At 42.0% G+C, this 19,578-nt stretch overlaps 1 protein-coding gene across 1 annotated transcript in view; it reads left to right on the top strand.

The window, feature by feature from the left end:
• The window catches only part of UBE2U (ubiquitin conjugating enzyme E2 U), a 62,050-nt gene that overhangs the window by 18,313 nt on the left and 24,159 nt on the right, over positions 1 to 19,578 (top strand). The window contains exon 7 of the mRNA XM_043963632.1: positions 3,816 to 3,904. Coding sequence (XP_043819567.1) covers positions 3,816 to 3,904 — 89 coding nt within the window. The remainder of the gene's footprint in view (positions 1 to 3,815; positions 3,905 to 19,578) is intronic.

Here is a 19,578-nt window from a genome sequence, read left to right as displayed (position 1 = left end):
CCAATATTTGTCATTTTCCTTTTCTGTTCTATTAGTCAATCTAATAGGTATGAGGTAGTACCTCAGAAATGTTTTTGTTTGCATTTCTCCAATCAATAGTGATTTAAAGCATTTTTCATATGGCTATAGATAGCTTTGATTACTTCATCTGAAAACTTCATATCTATGGATCATTTATCAATTGGGGAATCACTATTATTTCTATAAATTTGACTCAGTTCTCTATATGTTTGAGAAATGAAGCCTTTTCAGAGAAATTTGCTTCTGAATTTTTTCACAGTTACGACTGCTAACTATATTTCCCTCCATCCTATTTCCCTGTTTATTCTATTCTCTTTTTCTCCCTCTACCCTTTTCCTCACTTGTCTAATCCACTTGCTTAGGTATATTGGATCTGAATTGAACAGTTTTCTCTCTATGCCAAATGCAATCAGATATTGTCCTGAGCTATAATCTGAAAGGACTCCTGACAAAATCTAACTGCCATTTCTTGGCTTTCCATTTTTAGTGCTGATTAAACATAAGACATCTTTTACTTTTACTTCTTCATGCCATGTGATCTAAAAGGTTGGGTTGAGGGTTTTGTGAAATAGTAAAGAAAAAGTGTCCTGTGGACAGCTGGAAGTGTCTGTCTGGAACTCAGGAAGGAGATATAGATTTAGGATTCATCTCCATTTATTATCATTGAAACCATGAGGCTAAGTGAGATTGCCAATGCAGAGAATAGAGACAGAAGAGAAAGAGACAAAGAATGCATAACCTTGAAAGAACATTAACCTAAAGGGAATGGCAAGAGGATAGGGAGTCATCAAAGGAAGCAAGAATAAGAGTAGTCAGAGAAGTGGAAGAGAACTAGAGGGTTATGCTGTCTCAGAAGCCAAGGAAGAAGAAGGTAACAAGAATGAAGGGGAGCTCAACTGTGTCAGATGCTTTAGAGAAATCAGGAATCATGAATACTGAAGTATTGTTTATGAGACTAAATTCCTATAAAGAATATTCAAAGCAATCTGGTCCCACTTTGCCTATGAGCCTTCATTTCCTATAATTCCTCACCAGGAACCCATCACTCCAATATGGTCATCTCTGGATTTTCTTGATTCTCTCTTTCTCTCCGCTCCCCACATGCAAGGTCCAGTCCCATTTAGTAACACAACTATGATGATGATGGTGGTGGTGGTGGTGGTGGTGGTGGTGATTATGACAAAGGAGGAGGAGAGGAAGAAGGAAAAAGAGGAGAAGAAGGAGAAAAAGAAAATGTTGCTTCAGGACCTTGATGGAGGCATTCCTCCAAGATTAGAGTTCATCTACACCTCATCCTGTTCAACAAAGAGTAGATTATGCTTGCTTCTTTTTCCACACCGTAGTACATCAAGTTATCATAGTGGACAGACCATGGGACTGGAGTCAGGAAATCCTGAATTCAGATGCTACCTTAGTCACAAACTCCCTGTGTGACCCTGGCCAAGTCACTTACCATTTCTCAGCCTGTTTACTCATTGACAAAGTGGAGATAATAACAGCACCTACCTCCCATAGTTGTTTTGAGGATCAAATGAAATAAAATGTTAAGCACTTTGCAAACCTGAAAGGGCTCTATAAATGCACAGTATTAAAATTCTCTGAGTGCATTGTATTGTGCTAGGAATATCATAAGCACTTAATAGAAACCCAATGATCAGTTGAAATAACAAATCAGTTTGTATTTCTTTATATTTCAAGTGTTCCCATAGGATGCATACATAATTCATTTAGAGAAAAAGAATTAGACTTAGCAGCTTTCATTATTTTCATAGATCACTTTCAGAAGCAGGCTTATAAGTGTCTTTTTAAAAGAAAGAAGCTCTTTTAAAAAATCATTGCTTTGTGCATATGATGCGTTATTTAAGTCCTGCCTTTCAGGAAGACACTTAATAGTTCAGAAAAAAGAAAGAAACTTGAAGCTAGAGAGTTTGAAATTGAACAGGACAGATCCCAGGGGATGCAGAAGGTCATGAGTTGCATTTAAGCATACAAAAGACAATGGAGCTCATTGTACTTGAAGAGAGCGCGCACACACACACACACACACACACACACACACTCACACCCTAATTCTCTGTCTTTCTGTCTCTCTGTCTCTTTGTTTCTGTCTCTCCATCTCTCTGTCTTTCTCTGTGTCTCTGTCTCTGTGTCTTAGTGTTTCTCTCTGTCACTGTACATACACACATATATGTTGTTGTTTTCATGAGACAGAGTGTTGACAGTTTTCTTTTTCCTCTCCAGGACATTGTTGTTGGCTACATGATCTGTGGTAGCAAATGTCAAACTTTTTCATGTAGGAGACAGAATATAATTTTTATTTTGGTTCCTCCATTGCCAGTTGTGGAAATGTGTTATTGACCAATTTATGTCAGCTACACATATGATGGGATCCTATAAAGCTTCCCCCACATTGTGGCCATTCAGACAATCAGGATAAATCTGGGTCAGCAGGTTTTCTGTCCCCACTTACATGTAAGCACAGTGAAGGTGCCTTTGTAGAACAATATTTTTTTAAAATTGCTTTATTCTTTTAGGAAATATTAGAGACATTTCACATTTAGTGCTAATGAAACTTCTTTCTGACCTTTTGGTATGAATGAGAAAATCATCGAATTTGATAGTTGGAAGGCACTTAAGCAACCACTGAATGGAGCCCAATACCCAAAGGAGCCATTATTAGAAAGTTCCTGAAAATAGCCTTGATTGAAAGAAAACTTGAGTTGTGACAGTTATTATTCTTCTGCTCAAGAAGCTCTAGTGGCTCCCTATTGCCTTCAGTATAAAAATTCACCCTCTTCAGCTTGACATTAAAGACCTTTCACAATATTCTTCAACCTCCTCCCAACTTATTTCATACTACTCTCAGTACATTGGAAAGGTCTTACCTCTTGAGTCAGGAGACCTGGGTTCAAATCCCACCTTTCATGCTTACCTTGGGACTCAGTTTCCTCATAGATAAATTGAAGGGATTGGACTCAATGATCTTGGAGGCCCCTTCCAGCTCTACAACTGTGGTCCATCATGAGTTCTGTGTCCTGGGCTAACTGGACAACCTCTGAGCTCAAAAAGGTGTTTCCTGTCTTCACACAAACCATTTCCCATGGCTACTGTGTACCCTATTGATGACCAGCTCATCCCCAGCCTTCAGAATCATCCTCTTCTGCCACGGCTTGGCTCAGGGGCTCTTGATGCGGTCCCATTTTCTCTGGTGCCCCCAGAAGGGGCCACTTCAGTATGTCCTTTGCTCCTCTCTCTCTGGAGCTGAACCAGCTTCCCTGCCATTCAAACTTCTCAGTGCTTTTCCACAAACTTTTTCTTTCAGTTGGAATATGTTCCCTTCTCATCTCTGCCTTGTTTCCCTCAAGGCTCCGCACAAAGGCTACCATTAACCCCTGAGCTATGCCGATCTCCCCTCTCCCCACCTTCCCAAACCAGGTGCTGATGCCTTCAACCCTTCTTTCCCTCCCTCCCTCCTTCTGTGATGGCTTTTTATTGACTTAGCTGTGCATACTTGTAGTTTCCCCCAGTAGAATATTAGCTCCCTCAGGGTGCAGGCAGTTTTATTTTTTCCTGAGCCCTGGCATCCTTGATTTGGAGTGCACTGCATATTCCCTGGATCCCCCTGCCTTGGTCAGTTATTATAAGGAAGTGAGTGTCCCATGGAGCACATTTCTGCAGTCCCTTGGAAGGTTTTCTGATGAGTTCTGGTTCTGGGCCTCTGTGTGCGAACAAGTATGAAATTTCACAGTCGCAAGCGGATTGTTATCTGATTTAACTTTTATTTTTCTTTTCAGAAACGTTAAAGGAATTTCCTTTGATGAATACTATAAGACGTGGTCTGGAATTGCGACGTCACAAACGACTAACTGTTTCAAAATTCCAGGTGAGGTGATCTTGCCCTATCCTGCCTCCTTTCGGGGTGGGGAGAGTGGACTAAACTTCCAACTTTCCCTCTTTCATTTGGCTCTTCAAGTTATCAAGGACATAAGTAAGGTCCTTGGTTGAGCCCATTAACTCACTGTAACTCCAGAGTGTTTGCTTCTTATGGGAGGGTCATTGGGCTGCGGCCTGAGGGAAGGGTAGAGGGGTAAGGAGGTCTCTAAGAGAGAAGACATGATCCATCACCTTGGGAAACTTACATTGACATTCAGAACTCCCCAACAATGCCATTACCAAAGATACAAATAGAAGTGAGCAGAACCAGGAGAACATCGTATACAGTAATAACAACATTGTGTGATGGCCACCTGAGATAGACTTAGCTCTTTGTAGCAATACAATGGTATGGGACAATTCCAAAAGATTCATGATGGAAAATGCTCTCCATCTCCAGAGAAAGAACTATGGAATCTGAATGCAGATCGAAGCAGACTATTTTCACTTTTTTCATGGTTTTCCCTTTTGTTCTGTTTCTTCTTTCATAACATAACTAATGTGGAAATATATTTAACATGATGGAACATGTATAACCTATATCAGATTGCTTGCTGTCTTGAGGAGGTGGGGAGGGAAAGGAGGGAAGGAGAAAAAATTAGATCTCAAAATCCTATAAAAAGTGAATGTCGAAAACTTATCTTTACATGTAATTGGAAAAAATACTGTTCACAAAAAAGATATAAATACTTCATTACTACCCCCATTGGAAGGAAAGTATAAGCAAGAAAGACCAAAATATGGAAAAAGGCAAAAGAATAGAGTGAATTTAATTTATGAAACATTGTAAAAGCTCCTGCTACCTACTGATTACTGTACTTGGTGCTGGGGAAATGGAGACATCATGAAAAAGTCCCTCCCTACAAAGAGCTTCCACTCTACTGGTGGGGGGTGGGTGGGAAAGAAGGAGCTATCTATGCATGAATATAAGATAGACCATGTTAGAGCATGAAATAATTACTCAGCAAGGATTGATTCATCCATCCATCCATCCATCCATCCATCCATCCATCCATCCATCCATCCATCCATCCATCCATCTATCCATCACCTGCCACATGCCAGGGGCTGTGTCAGGTGCTAAGGACACAAAGGCAGAAACCACACAACCCCCGGCATCAGGGAGCCTTGAAGGAAGCCATGGGTGTCACTGGACACAGATGAAGGCTGACCGGGCTCTAACTAAGAGAAAAACGGATCCTGCGAGGCAGCACCAGTCTGTGGAGCCCTGCCCTCTGTCTGCCATACAGATTAGGAAGCAAGAGCAGGTGTACAAACATTTGCTGAGCACCCACTCTTTGTGAGACAGGGTGCTGGGGGCACCACACCTGGGAAAACTGGGCAGCTTTCCAGCTCTCCCTCTTCATTTGTTTAAAAGGGTTAAAAAGAATGGTCGTTCAAAAAAAACGTTGTTGTTGTTTTTGCTTAGAAGCTCTATGATGATCCAATAAAGTCAATACGCCTACATTCAAATGTTCACTCCAAACTGCATTCCAAAGTCAAGCATGAATCTCTTTGTTTTCCAACTATCCATGTCCTGTTAGCACAACAGAGCTCCCCTGTAAGATTTCCACCTTGGAAGGAGCCACGCCCTCCAAAGGACCGGAATTTGATTAGTTTGTCAGTGGTGATTGTGGATTTTCATCCCTCACCTTATAGGATTTTCATACGCTAAGCTTGTAAAATGGGTCTACTTCCTATTTCTCCGAGGAATGTGGGACTTCTTGTTTAGAAACAAAAATCCTTCTCTCCTGCTATGCCTAGACTCTGGGATGAATCTTTCCACCCTCGCCCCTCCCCAAACCCTAACTCAATGTTATTCTATGCAGAAAGACTTGAAGTAGGAGCCTGATCTGCCAGAGGGTGATGACCCACAACCATCGTTCCACCCTCTCCCTGAACTTGAGGGGGCCCACTTATGGGGGCCCACTGGTTATACTCCACTCCTACTGCAGATACCCATGCCTTTTCCCCATCATTTCTTCTGGTTGATAACTCAGATGTCACTTCTTGTGTTATCATCCCTAATGTGTTACAGCCTGCTTACCCTCACCATACAGCTCTGCCCTATGTTCTAGGAGCATTTCCTGACCTCCCTTCTTCTACTGCCTTTCCTCCATTAATCATCTCTAATTTGTCCCTCTGGACCATGGCCCATCATCCTGACTTTTGTCTTTCCCCTGGACTCCAGTGACTCTGGAGGAGAGAGTGAGGCTGATGATTCTGTGCAGCTCTTCCTCACTTTAATCCAGTTCATATGCAAGTCAAGACCTGACCCTCCTGGTGTCATTGGTCCTCTTTGAAAATGATTGACAAACAGCAACAACAATTTGTCCCATATTTAGCTTGATTGTACATAGTTGTTTGCCTGTAGTTTTCTCCATTAGACTGTGAGCTCCTTGAGGGGAGGGTCTGTCTTTGGCCTTTCTTTGTATCCCCAGTACTTACCACAGTGCCTAGCATATAGTAGGTGCTTAATAAAGACTTGATGACTGGCTGACTGATTCTTTTAATATTGTGATATTTTGTGATTCAGAAACATATGACACGACTTCACTAGAAGTAGATTGACATCAAAAAATAGGTTTTTGTTTTGGGGCTAAGCATGGCATCCTTGAAAATGCTGTGCAATTTCCTAAATGGAATCCAGGCTATTCTTATTCTTTTAATAATTTCTAGGCCTAGATCACTGTTGATTAAAATATCTTCCCAAGCTGTATGATTTATGGAGTAGCTCAGAGATTGAACCACATATCATATTTAGAGAAACTGGCATTTTTCATCCACTTAGTTTTCCCCATACACATGGGAAACTTTTTTTTGGTCTTTTTTTTTTTTTTTCTGGGGCGATGGGGGTTAAGTGACTTGCCCAGGGTCACACAGCTAGTGTCAAGTTTCCGAGGCCGGACTTGAACTCAGGTCCTCCTGAATTCAGGGCCGTGCTTTATCCACTACACTACCTAGCTGCCCCCATATGGGAAACTTTTTTTTTTTTTTAGTGAGGCAATTGGGGTTAAGTGACTTGCTCAGGGTCACACAGCTAGTAAGTGTTAAGTGTCTGAGCCGGATTTGAACTCAGGTACTCCTGACTCCAGGGCCGGTGCTCTATCCCCTGCACCACCTAGCTGCCCCTATATGGGAAACTTTTGAATAATTATTGTGGAAATTTATTTTGATTTGGGGACCCTACCTTTAGGCTGAGATTAGAAAGCCTTAGGCCCTCAGGGTCTCTTCCCCTCCCCCTCTGCTTCAGCTGAGCCCAAGAGCCCCGAGGGTTGTACAAGACATCAGGTCAAACAGCTGGGGGGAAAAAAAGCCCCCAGCCCTCTCTGACCTCAGCGGAACGCTATCCGAAAGATCCCGGATAGCCTGTGCTGAGGCACGTGAAACTTGTAGCGCCCCCCCCCCTCCCCAGCAGCAGCCCTGGCTAGCAGATTAGTTTCATCTGTGGGGGCGCAGGAAGCCCCGAGATTTGAGTGGAGAGAAGAAGAGGTATATATAGACCTGGGGGGGGGTAGACTCAGGAAGGCTGACAAGGTACGGACGAGGACAGACGAGAGAGGCTGAGAAGAGGTTCGGACAAGGAGACGGGAAGAGATGAACAGCACAGGACTAGGAGCAAAGGCAGCAGAAGACAGACTGACTGAACAGGAGGCAGCGGAGAGCACAGAAGCGTCAGCACAGGGCACAGGTTGGAGAAAGTGAAGATTAAGAAGAGTTAGAAGAAAGGAGCTGAGCAGGGAAAGTGTAACGTGCCCTGAGGCCAGAGGCGGCTAAGGTCCTTATTGTATTAAAAAGTTCAAGGCACAGCAGGGGGGAAAGAGAGGCAGTGGAAAGAGATGCAACGCAGTCAGGTTGTACATTTTATTTCCCTGTATTCTTAATTTAAATAGTATCTCATAAATAAACTCTGCTTTGATTATTTAGTTAAGAGGCTTCTTAATATTTTGCTTATCAATTTGGGAGTGGAGCAGTGTGGTGGAACTTTATAAACGGCCCACATTCAATTAACGAAGTCAGATAGCCAGTTAGTCAAAAGTCCCCAGATTAGTCCTCCAGTCCACAGATTAGGCCCCCCAAAATTAGGCTAGTCAGTAAAAATATTTTTACATTTTAATGGCGACCACAAAGGGACTTATGGCCCAATTATAATTTTTCTAAGCTTATATTTTTTCATATAATCATAACTTTTCATAAATCCAATTATATATAATTTTCCCAGGTTAGATATAGTTATTAGTAATTAATTTTTGTACAATGTTTAATGTCAAGCCAGGTAGGAGTTACTAACCTACTAACCTGGTAAATCTTTAAAAAAATAAAAAATTAATAACTAAAAAAAATTAAAGGGCCACTAGGAAAAAAAATTTTTTTAAAGAAATTTTTTTCCACTCACTGACACTTAATTTTTTTTGAAAGCCTCTAGCAGAGAAAAGCCTTAGCGTTTAAACTGAACCATGGCTTAATATTTTTTTAATTTCTTACCTTTCTTCATTGGGTTGTTCTGGGACCACATAATGTCTGTTTTACCCATTGAACCCATGGTTAATATTACTGGGGACATTTTGACCAATTTTGAGCCATGTTTTGGTAAAGTAATAATAGCTCTAGCAATTGTAATTTTTTTCTCTCCATTACTAATATTCTAGCATGGTATTTTCTTATACAATTCTGGAGAGAAAGAATTGTACCCATAGTGAGCCATGTATTAAGAGGGATGCCAGAGCTAACTCTTCTAAAAATGACCTGAGATTAGAAAAAGATGTTGACCAGTCTTTAAAAGCAGGCCAGCAGAAGCCTCCTATGCAGGATGCTACAAAGCCTAAAAGCAGAAGCATCCTAGCACCTGCACTTTCAGGTCAAAGATTTAAGAATCAGTATAAGACCCCTAAAGTGTGTCCTTATTGTGAGAAGCAAGGACACTTGTTGAGAGAGCATAGAACCAGAAGGTATGAATTGAGACAAGTAATGACTGAAACCCTTAAAGATTTTTTTAGGGGCAATAGGAATAATCAGAGAAATGTTTACCAGAGAGGGAACAACCAAGGCAATTACAGGCCTTATTGCCAACAGAATCAGAATAACTTTAGAAGACCCTATCAGGAAGGTATAGAAGGACAGAATCAAGGTAATTATAGACCTTATTATAAACAAAATCAAAATAAATATAGATCTTATCAGGGAGATACAGAGAAACAGAGTCAAAACAGGTATAGTCTTTTTCAGAGAAATATAGAGAAGCAACCTGAGGACATTATACAAACTTTTAAAAATAGTTATAGATCTTGTTTAATATTCTGGGATTTGATTCTAATAGTACAATTTCATCTGTACCCCAGAGCTTCTGGGGTTAGAGTTAGGTTGTTTTTTTAATAGGAAATATGCTATCCATTTGGACTCTGCATCAAACATTCTTCAGTACAGTTGCAAACCCTTGAATGAGTACACATTTCCCTAGATATTGCTAAGCACATGATCATCAAACAAAGTTATCTCCATTATTGTCTTGATTGAGGATATTTTATATGATAGAAGCATGCATGGCGAAGACATTGTTGGAAAAGAGTCTTTAAGGCTTTACTTTTAAAAAATCAACAAATGGTAAATTCAGTGGAATCTCCTATTTCCTGCTTCTTTTAGTTATGTGACTGTAAAAATGTAGCATCTTGTTAAAAACCTGCCTTATTGTTGACAATAATGGCTAGTATTTCTATAGCAATTTAAAGTTTGTGATGTGCATTACAAATATCTCCATTTATCCTCATACAACAACCCTGGGGAGGCAGGTACTATCATTAGCTCCATTTCAGATGAGGACACTGAAGCAGACGGAGATTAAATGACTTTCCATGTGAACTGAAGTCACATTTGAACTCGCATCTTCCTGACTCCCAAGTCCAGTGTTCTATCCACTAAGCCACCTTTAACCTTCTCAGGTTTTTACCAAGAATATTCAATCTACAGCTGGCTAGTCCAATCTCTTCATTTTACACATGAGGAAACTGAGGCACAGAGGTGTGCATGCAGGAAGCAAGTAGTTGGCCTGTGTCTCAAACCAAGGCCCAGAGACTCCAAATTCAACATTCTTTCCATTGCAAGACTTGGCCTCCCTTCAAAAGTGTTAGTCTGTAGGTCATTCTCATAATGAATTAATGGGGATGAGAAAAATAAGAATGTGGGCCAGTGGCTTTTTGGTAGTAGTACTATTCATGATTTTTTGAATCATTCAGTTTCCTCTCCTCTTTTTGATACTTTAAGAATTATTCTGTCAAAGTCCTCAAAATTTTGTCAGAGCCAGCACAGATTTCCCCTTCGTATCTTTGCCTTGGTTGAATATCTCTCCTCACTTTGGCTTCTTTATTCTCATTTCCACTCATGCAGCAGCACATGAGGGCCAAGATGTTAGATGCAAATGTAGCAGTCCCCTTCATTGTTGAATATCTTTTTTTAACATAATGTTGCTGGAACTACTCTCTCCTGTATTTTTCACTTTCCTTGAAATTTGATCCTTAATGTTCTTATTCTGATCTACCTTAAATGGGATTCATATCAAGGTTTCTATAAAAGAATCCTCCACCCCTTTTTGCCATTTTATAAGCCAATATTTCTCCTCATTTCTCAATATCATCATTAGATTTTTGCAAGTTAAATCCATGCCCTAAACCACTAGTACTCGGCTTGGCTGCCATGTCTCTTTTCTTGGTGCTGGGGAAATGGTCAGGCCTGGCTCTCTCAGCAGTCTCTGAGGAGTCCCAAAACCCCATTATTTTCTCACACCGGATAAACCTCAAAAAAGAAAAAAAAAAGCCAAAAAGTAGAAACAGTATCTCCATGATATTTCAAAGATAACTAACAACGGCTCAACAACCATACCTGTTAGTTCTTCCAGTAGTGTGCAGGAAGACCTTTCTTACATAGTCTCCCCCACCCTACCCCCACACTCTATGATCCAACCATGCTGTCTTATTTGCTACCCCTTGAACATAATGTTCATCTCTCTGCTGGGCTTTTACACTGGCCGTTTCCTGTACCTGAAGTCTACTCCCTCCTCACCTCCACTTTTGGAATTTCTGGTTTCCTTCAGAACTCAGCTCAAACAGTATCTTCTGCAGGAGATATCTGCATGGTGAACCTGAGCGTCTGGGATGATGGTAGTACCCTGGACAGTAATGAACAAGTTAGGAAGAGGAGAGGGTTTGAGGGAAAGATAATGAATTCAGTTTTGGACCTATTGAGTTAAGATGTCTATGGGATGTGCAGTTGGAGAAGTCTAATAGGCAGTTGGAGGTGTGAGACTAGAAATCAAGAGAGAAGATAGGGTTGAACAAATAGATTTGAGAATCATCAGCATACAAATCTTCCCTGATGAGAAGGGCCAGCTCCTTCACACAAGATGGGCAGAATGAGAAGATAGCACTGGGGAAGGCCTAAGAGTGAAGTTGGGAGGTTTTTCCTCAATATCATGCCTCAGTTGGCCCCTTTGCAACTTGAACCCACTGTTCCTGGCTCTGTCCCTGGGACCAAACACAAAGATAATGCCTCCTCCACGAAAGAACTCTTCAAATGCTAGAAGACAGCATCATCTCTTAGGAAAGTCTGGCGGTAAGCATTCTTGACACTGCGGCCGCTGACACCAGAGCCATTGACCACCTCTAGGGAATGGCTTAGATCAAAACATATGCAACACGAACAAACAAACACACTGACACAGGATGGGGCCTTCTGCATGAGAGAGACAAAGAAAATATTCAGGGGTCCTTGGAGCCTCCCAGATCCTAGAGGGAAATGGGAGCAATGAAGAGAAATGCATGTCAAAGACTTGGGAACTTGGTGGAAGGAGGAGAGATGAAGGGAGAGAAGGAAAGAAGCATTAACTAAGTGTCTACTGTATGCCAGGCACCATGTCCAGCACTCTGAAAATATCATCTCATTTGATCCTCGTAACAATCCTGGGAGGAAGGTGCTATTATTACACCCATTTTACAGTTGAGGAAACTGAGGCCGATGGAAGTTAAGTGACTTGCCCAGGGTGACTTGAGAAAGGAATGCTTTGCAGAAAAGAATGTTTCAAAAATGACAGGGACCACTAGAACAACCTGGAGCATCCCTAGCCCTCCCAAGGAGGCTAACCCAACATGCGCGCTCGCTCTTTCTTGGTGGGGCAATGAGGGTTAAGGGACTTGCCCAGGGTCACACAGCTAGTAAGTGTCAAGTGTCTGAGGTCGGATTTGAACTCAGGTCCTCCTGAATCCACTGCTTTATCAACTGCGCCACCTAGCTGCCCCACTTACTCTTATTTCTGTCACTAAATGGGGATCATCGGTTATTCCTACTGTTGCCTGTCAATAGCAGAGAAGAGTTTCTAAGCCCTGGACTTCTTTCGCTTGGGCCCGATGTTATCAGGCAGGGGCTTGAGTAACGACAGGTCCATACTTTAGAAAAGGGGGAAAAGCCCTAAAATGTAAACTTCACATGTGAGCTGCTGCCCATCTTGCCTTCCAAGGGCAAAGTGCAGCAGGTCCAGCTCTCTCCCTCTCCCTCTCCCTGCCTCCCCCCTTTCTCTCCTAATTTGCCCAATTTCCTGGAAATAATAAAGATGGATGTTTAGATTAGAGAGACTTTCTTGAGCTATGCTGAAATAAAAGGGAATTTTTCAAATAAGCTCATGTTCTGCAGATATCTTCTTATCATCAGAAAGACAATTGAAGGCTGGAGAGTGTTTTTGTAAGATTGGGATCTTGGACAAATAGTCACGCGCAGTTGGTTGTATTCAGATTGTTGGTGTTAACCCTTCTCACAAATGCATCCTGTGCACGATTCCAAGCTTGTCAATCTGGACTTGGTTCCCACCTTGGCGCAGATTTGTGTTTGATTTCTGGTGGTGTCAGATCTGAAATCATTTGGTTACATGAATTCTACGTACCTGTACATGGATATGTGTATGTATATGTTTGTGTATACATGCCCAATGCCTGGCATATGATAAATATTGTTTAATGTTCTTTGTATTTATTCATGCATTGATTTAAAATCACCCCTGTGATACTCACTGGCTGTGTGACCATGTGCCGATCACTTCACCTCTGAATCTCGATGTTCTCCTTTGTAAAATGGGAATAATAATGAGTGGATAGCTAGTGTTTATAGACTGCTTTTAAGGTCTGCAAAGCACTTTACAAATACTGTTTCACTTGGTCCTCACAAAGACCCCAGGGAGGTGGGCGCTATTATTATTCCCATAGAGCATTATAGAGAAGTCAACCATTATTACTCTTTGCATCAGTGATTTCAATATTGGTAAACGTGGGGTACCTCCAACTATGCCCCAGCTATCATGGGATAACAGCAAACAAGCGACTTGGCAGGGAAGTTGGTCACGCATATGGTTGTGAGCAGCAGAGCCTTGACGCGGAGGATTCGGGACCCCATAAGGAAATGTTTAGGGGAAGGGATTCTTCCAGAGCAGTGGGCTCTGTCACACAGAGGAGAGGCTTCCTGCTGTTCCTTTGCTGTCACCAAGACAGACAAAACAGCCTGCAGGCATCCTGGGGATGCTTGCTCTCACCCCAGGAGTCCTGGCTTTCCCAGCCTGCTACCAAGACTGGGGGCCATGGCTTGTCAAAATGGCGGCAGACTCCAAAGGCTTCGGGAAGGAGTAGGTGAAGGGGTGGGTCACAAGTGCCGAGGACCGAGGCCTGCTTCTAATTCTGTCACCGAGAACTGACTGAACTGGGGCAAGCTAGTTAAGGTTCAGGGACTCAATCCTTTCCTCTTTTCATTGGGGACGATAATCTGGACCTCCCCTTCCTTACGAGGCTGTCCAAAGTCGGTGTTCCTTTTTGTTGGGGCAGAGCACAGTGGAGAGGCAGTGGCATTGGGAGCCAGGCCTTGGTGATCTATGCTGCTTACCTACCTTGTGACCTGTGGCAAGTTCTTCACTCTGTGCCTTGGTTTCCCTAGCTGTAAAGAGGTGGTGGGACTGGATGGTCTCTAAGATCCACTAGCTACGACTCCTGATGTGGGACATTCCACACTGATTCAGCTGGGTGCCTTCTCTGTCATTTACAGATCTTAGTGGGCTGCTCAGGGCCACTGAGATGTTGTCACCTGCCCACGGTCACACAGCCAGTGGGTATCCCGGGCCTTCCTGACCCCACAGCTGGCTTGTGTTCCCAATGCTAAAAGGTGGTGATAACTCCAGTGGGAAAGTGTTCTGGATGGGCAAATGTGCTAAGGAGAGAATGAAAGACTTTTTGTACTTCTTGTTTTGAGGCATTCCGAGAGGCTCCCAGGGATATCAGAGAACACTGCAAAGCTCTTTGTTCCCAGATGTTTCCCCTTCCATTTCAGGGTAAACAAGAGAAACCCTTGCAGCTGGTGGGGGGGGTGGTGTGTGGAGAGGGAAAGGATGCATTTGGGACTGGGATGCATGTGAGTTGAAACAATGCTTATTATGTGTGGACATTGCCTCTCTCTCCTGGTGCTGGTTAATGTATTGGTCTGCATCGCTAAAAGTCCATTTTAAAATACTCCAATACAGCCAAAGGCAACTGAATACAAAATGTTCCTATTCCTATTTCATTTCAACCCATGAAATGATAATGATAATAAGAATAATATAGATGACGATCACTGATACAAAAACTAGAATGTATATGGTGCTTTTTAATTTAATTTTTGTTTTTTGCAGGGTAATGAGGGTTAAGTGACTTGCCCAGGGTCACACAGCTAGTAAGTGTAAGTGTCTGAGGCCAGATTTGATTTCAGGTCCTCCTGAATCCAAGGCCGGTGCTTTATCCACTGTGCCACCTAGCGGCCCCAATTTTTTATTTATTTATTTATTTTTATATGTTGCTTTTTAAGGTTTGCAAAGCACTTTAGAAATAGTGTCTAGAGGTAAGTAGGTGGGTTAGAGAGATGGGTGTAAACTCAGGAAGACACAAGTTCAGAGCTGGCCTCAGACACCTACTAGCTTATCCAGCCTTAAACATTAAACCTTTGCCTCAGTTTTCTCAACTATAAAATAAGGATGACAATAGCACCCACTTCCCAGGATTATTGTGAGGATCAAATAATATAATAGTTTTAAAAGTGCTTAACACAGTGCCTGTCACATAAGTAAGTGTTATGTAAATGTTAACTATTATTATTGTTATTATTGATATTATTATTATTACCACTGCTACCGCCAATCAGAGCCCTAGTAGGGAAATTAGGGAACCATTTCTGATTGGTCTGACTAGATGTTTATACTTTAGATTTGAAACATTTTTCTTCTTTTCTAAATATACTCCTTCCTACTCATTGAGCCTTTCCTCATAATAAAGATTATAGAAAGAAAAGAAAAAAGTTTAGCTAAGTCAATGTAGAGATTAATAGCATCTGTCATTATGTGCAACTTTGCAAGCCCATCGTCCCCCCCCCAAAAAAAAAACCCATAACAACAAAAGTACATTTTTTTTCACCCAAGCTTGGTAACTTTCAGAGTTTTTCGTTGATCATTATGGTAGTTGTTGTAGATCATAGAGTGAGAGCTAGAAGAAAATTTATAGGTCCTCTGATCCGTCTTCCTCAATGTATAGATAGGGAAATTGAGTTCCAGGGAGAAGGACTGACTTTCTCAAGGTCACATCAATAGTAAGGGGAAAGACTGGGATTCGGATCCAGATTCTTTGGACCCAAATTCACGCCTCTGTCCACTCTACTTCCCATTTATTTTAGGGTGTCATGAGTGATGTATCTTGATTTTTTATTTGAGACCTGAAGAGTCAGTCAAATAAATTTCAACTTCTAATTTACTTCCAATTTCTCCATAAAAGAGAAAAGGCTTCAATCTGGAAAGTGTAGATTTGAAGTGGAAGATGAGGGGAAAATAGTAATTAGGTGAATTGTTCCTTTAAATGGTATCCAAGTCCAAAGGCCTGGGGGATTGCATCACAGGCTTTGAAAGGGACTTGCAGATGTGATCATGAAATTCTTATGAATAATGTTTAGTAGACTAGAAGAACAAAGGAAGTCACTGAAAGTGAGAGGTGGGAAAATATCATCTAGGTTTTCAAAAGGGAGAAAACAAGGGTGGAAATGTGTAAATTTGAAGTCATTCCCAATAACTTTGTAAAACAATGTAATGGGGGGGACTGACCCATAAGGAGTTAGTCTTCAGAACATGCTCAGATCTTCCATTACTGGTGGATTAGACAAGAGCCTGGCTATTTCCAGCCAAGTATATGGGCACTTGGTGATGGACATGACGAAAGCTTCTCATTGGTTGTAGAGTCTGAAGAGCCAACGAATCAGGAGTGCTGAACCGGAAGTGAGTTTGCATACAAAAGGCACTACCTTCTGATCTTGACCTTTCACTCTTTTTCCTTCTTGGACTTCTGGGAGCTGGTAGTGAGAGAAAGTGCTGAGCTGGAGCGGAGGACCTTTGAGTTTGCTGCTGATTAAATAAGATCTCGTGAAGTTCTCAATAATGGTTTAGTTTTTACTTTGAGGAAAGTCTTTGGTGGCTCGCTACAAGACTCTGTTCTTACACCACAGCCTTTTAAAATTGAAAAGAGCTACAGACTAAGATCTTCCCTGTACATCTGAGGAAAGTGAAACCCCAGAGAGTAATGGTTTTTCCTGAGGCCCCCTAGCACCAGGATTTAACCCCTTCTGTTATATTTCCAAGCCCAGCATTCCTACCTGCCTTCCCGATCTTCAACAAGTCAATCAGTGAGTTGGCTAATGGCATAGATGGCGTACTTGAATTGCACTTGAAGCAAACCTGGGATGACTAATTAACACACTGGGTAACAAATGAAAAGGCCAAAAGTTCTCAATGGGCCAAAATGGGCCGTATCTACTTTTTATTGAAGATAACATTAAAGATGGCATGTGGCAAGTCTTTAAAGATTAATATTTAAAACACGACTCAACCAATCAACAAGTAATAATCAAGTGTCTTCTGTTTCTCAGAACTTATGCTTGGTATTGAGGATGAAACACCATGTAACAACCTTGCTCTCAAGGAACTTACATTCACACTATTGAACAATTAAATTTAAGTGTCACACCTGTAAAGGCTTTCATTTAGGTTGGAAAACCCCAAATATCTAAGTAAAGGGTGAGGAAAACTAACAGAGAACATGCCTAGAGTCCAGAAGACCTGCCTTATCTCTAGATGTATGATGCTGAGGGAGACCTTTAACTTTTCAGTAAGTTGGGCAGCTCTCCATGGCTCTAAAGTGCAGAATTGTGTTGGTAGAGGGAGGTTTCTGATGAGAAGTTCCCCACGTTAATAAAATCACAGGTCTGGACACTTCTCCCCTCAAAAAGAAAAAAATAGAAGTATATCATAAGGGGTGATGTTCTGCGCCTGGGCCTTCAGGAAAAACATTTATAATCTTTGGGGGCTTCCAGAGTCAGGTAAACACAATGGAAAAGGGTCTCAAACTCAAGACAAAAGAGGTTTGGGAAAGGACTGTGGAAGTTTATCCTGGAAAAGATGAGGCTCATGGGAGATATGATACAATAGCTGTCTTCAAGTATTTGAAGACCTGTCACAGGAAAACAGACAAGCTTTGTTGTGTTTGGGCCCAGAGAGAGGGCAGGGAAGTTACCAAGAGACTGCTTTAGACTTAATATGAGGAGACTCTCCCCAGTAATTAAAGGCATCCCTAAGTGAGATCAACAAATGATTGACTGGCTCCATTTCATGGGAGGTCTTCAATAAAAGACTGGATGACCACTTGTCAGAGATAAGAAGAGGAGATTATTGTTCAAATCTATGGTACAGGGGAAAGAGCCCTGCCTTTAGGAGTTAGGGGGTTGGTGTTCTAATCCCAGCCCTGCTGCTTACTACCTGTGTGACTTTGGGTAAGTCATTTAATCTTGCAGAGCTCTAATTCCTCCTCCATAAAATGAGAAGCAGGAATAGGTGGTCTCAAAGACTTCTCCCAGCTCTAAATCTCTGCCTGTGACTAGGCACAGGTCAGACCAGATGTCCTCTGAGGTCCCTTCCAATGCTGAGATTCTGAAAAGCTCCATCATCCTCAGAGCTTGTCAGATGTCATCAGAACAGGTCTGTGCACCATATTTCAACGGAAGATACTGACAAAGTAGAGATAGTCCAGACTAGGGCAACCAGGAAGATAAGGGGTCTGGAAACCATATGAGCATCCTTATGCTTTTGGAAGAGAAAATCCTAATGGGCTTTATCTGCCTTTAATACCTGGAAGATTGCCAGGGGAGAGAGGGAATGTTGCTGCCGAGGGGAGAACTAAGACCAACAGGTAAGAAGAGTTCAGGGAGGCAGATTGGAGTTTACTAGAAGGAATGATATTATCGGGAGAGCTGTCCAATGGTGGGAAGATTGATTCCTGAGGTAGTGAGCTTCCCATTCTGCCAAGTGTTTAAACAATGGGTGAATGACTGATTGTGAGGGATGCCTCTTCTATGAGGGAGATTGAACTAATCTGTCCCCAAGGTGTCTCCCATCTCTGCAAAGTGACATCCCTTTTTGAAACATAGTCATTTCAAAAGCTGTGGAACTGTTGCTGTTGCTCTGTGAGTAATTTCATATTTGGTCTCCATATGAACTTATTCAAACTGATCACAAGCCAAATTCCATTTCAACAAATCCTGTGATAATGAAAAGAACATCAGGGTGCAATGTGGCACAGCAGAAAGAACACTGGCTTGGAGTTATGGGTTCAAATCCTGCCTCTCACCTGTGTGACCTTGGGCAAGGTATTTAACCTTGCTGAGCTTCAGACTCTTCAACCATAGAAATGAGGGGGTAAGACTAGCTGCCCTTCCCTAGCTCTGTGGTTCTATCAGTAAACCACACTATACATTTCTAGGACTGGGAAAGTCTTAGGACTCTCCGCATGTAGGTCATCTGGTCCAACCCATCCCCCAAGAAGACTTCTCCTTCTGATGCATTGGCTGAGTAGTCATCCCACATTTGCTCTAAGACCTGGGAGAAAAGGACTCCGCCCTGTTTCTAGGCAGCTTCTTACACTTTGGGGGATCTCTAATCAGGAAGAAGCTCTCCCTAGTGTCAAGCCTCAATTTGCCTTTTTGAATCCTCCTGATTTCGCCCTCTGGGGCTGAGTAAAACAAGTCTAATCCCTCTCTCACAAGACAACCTTTCAATACTTGGAGACAGATATGGTGTAATCCAGAAGCCTCCTTTTCTCTAGGCTGAACACCCTAAGATTCTTCAGAGCTGGATTCGGGGCCCTTCCCCGTTCTGGCCACCCTTTCCTGGAGGCTGTCCAGTTTATCAATGCCCTTCCTACAATGTGGTTGCTGGAACTGAACACTCTCCTTCACTCTTGACAATTTAATGGAATTTGACACAGACATCAATCAGCAAACACTTATTAAATGCCTGTTATGTGCTGGGCACTGGGCTATGTGTTCACAGATCCTTATTGCCAAGTAAGCTGCTTAATGAAAGATATTAAATGACATTTAGTGGAAGGTATTAAATGCTACTTAATGAAGTCATTAAATCAAGCTGAGATATGAACACCTAGCAATTCTAAACTCATTAATGTGGTTCAAAATTAAGTCTGGAGTTAAGGAGGGATTTCTACAAGGCATGATGCAAAAGAGCATCAGACCTGATCTTTG

This window comes from Dromiciops gliroides, chromosome 4, assembly GCF_019393635.1.
Source record: "Dromiciops gliroides isolate mDroGli1 chromosome 4, mDroGli1.pri, whole genome shotgun sequence".
Classification (NCBI taxonomy): Eukaryota; Metazoa; Chordata; class Mammalia; order Microbiotheria; family Microbiotheriidae; genus Dromiciops; species Dromiciops gliroides.
Note: the sequence above shows the minus strand (reverse complement) of the source record. Positions and strands in the feature narration are given on the sequence as shown.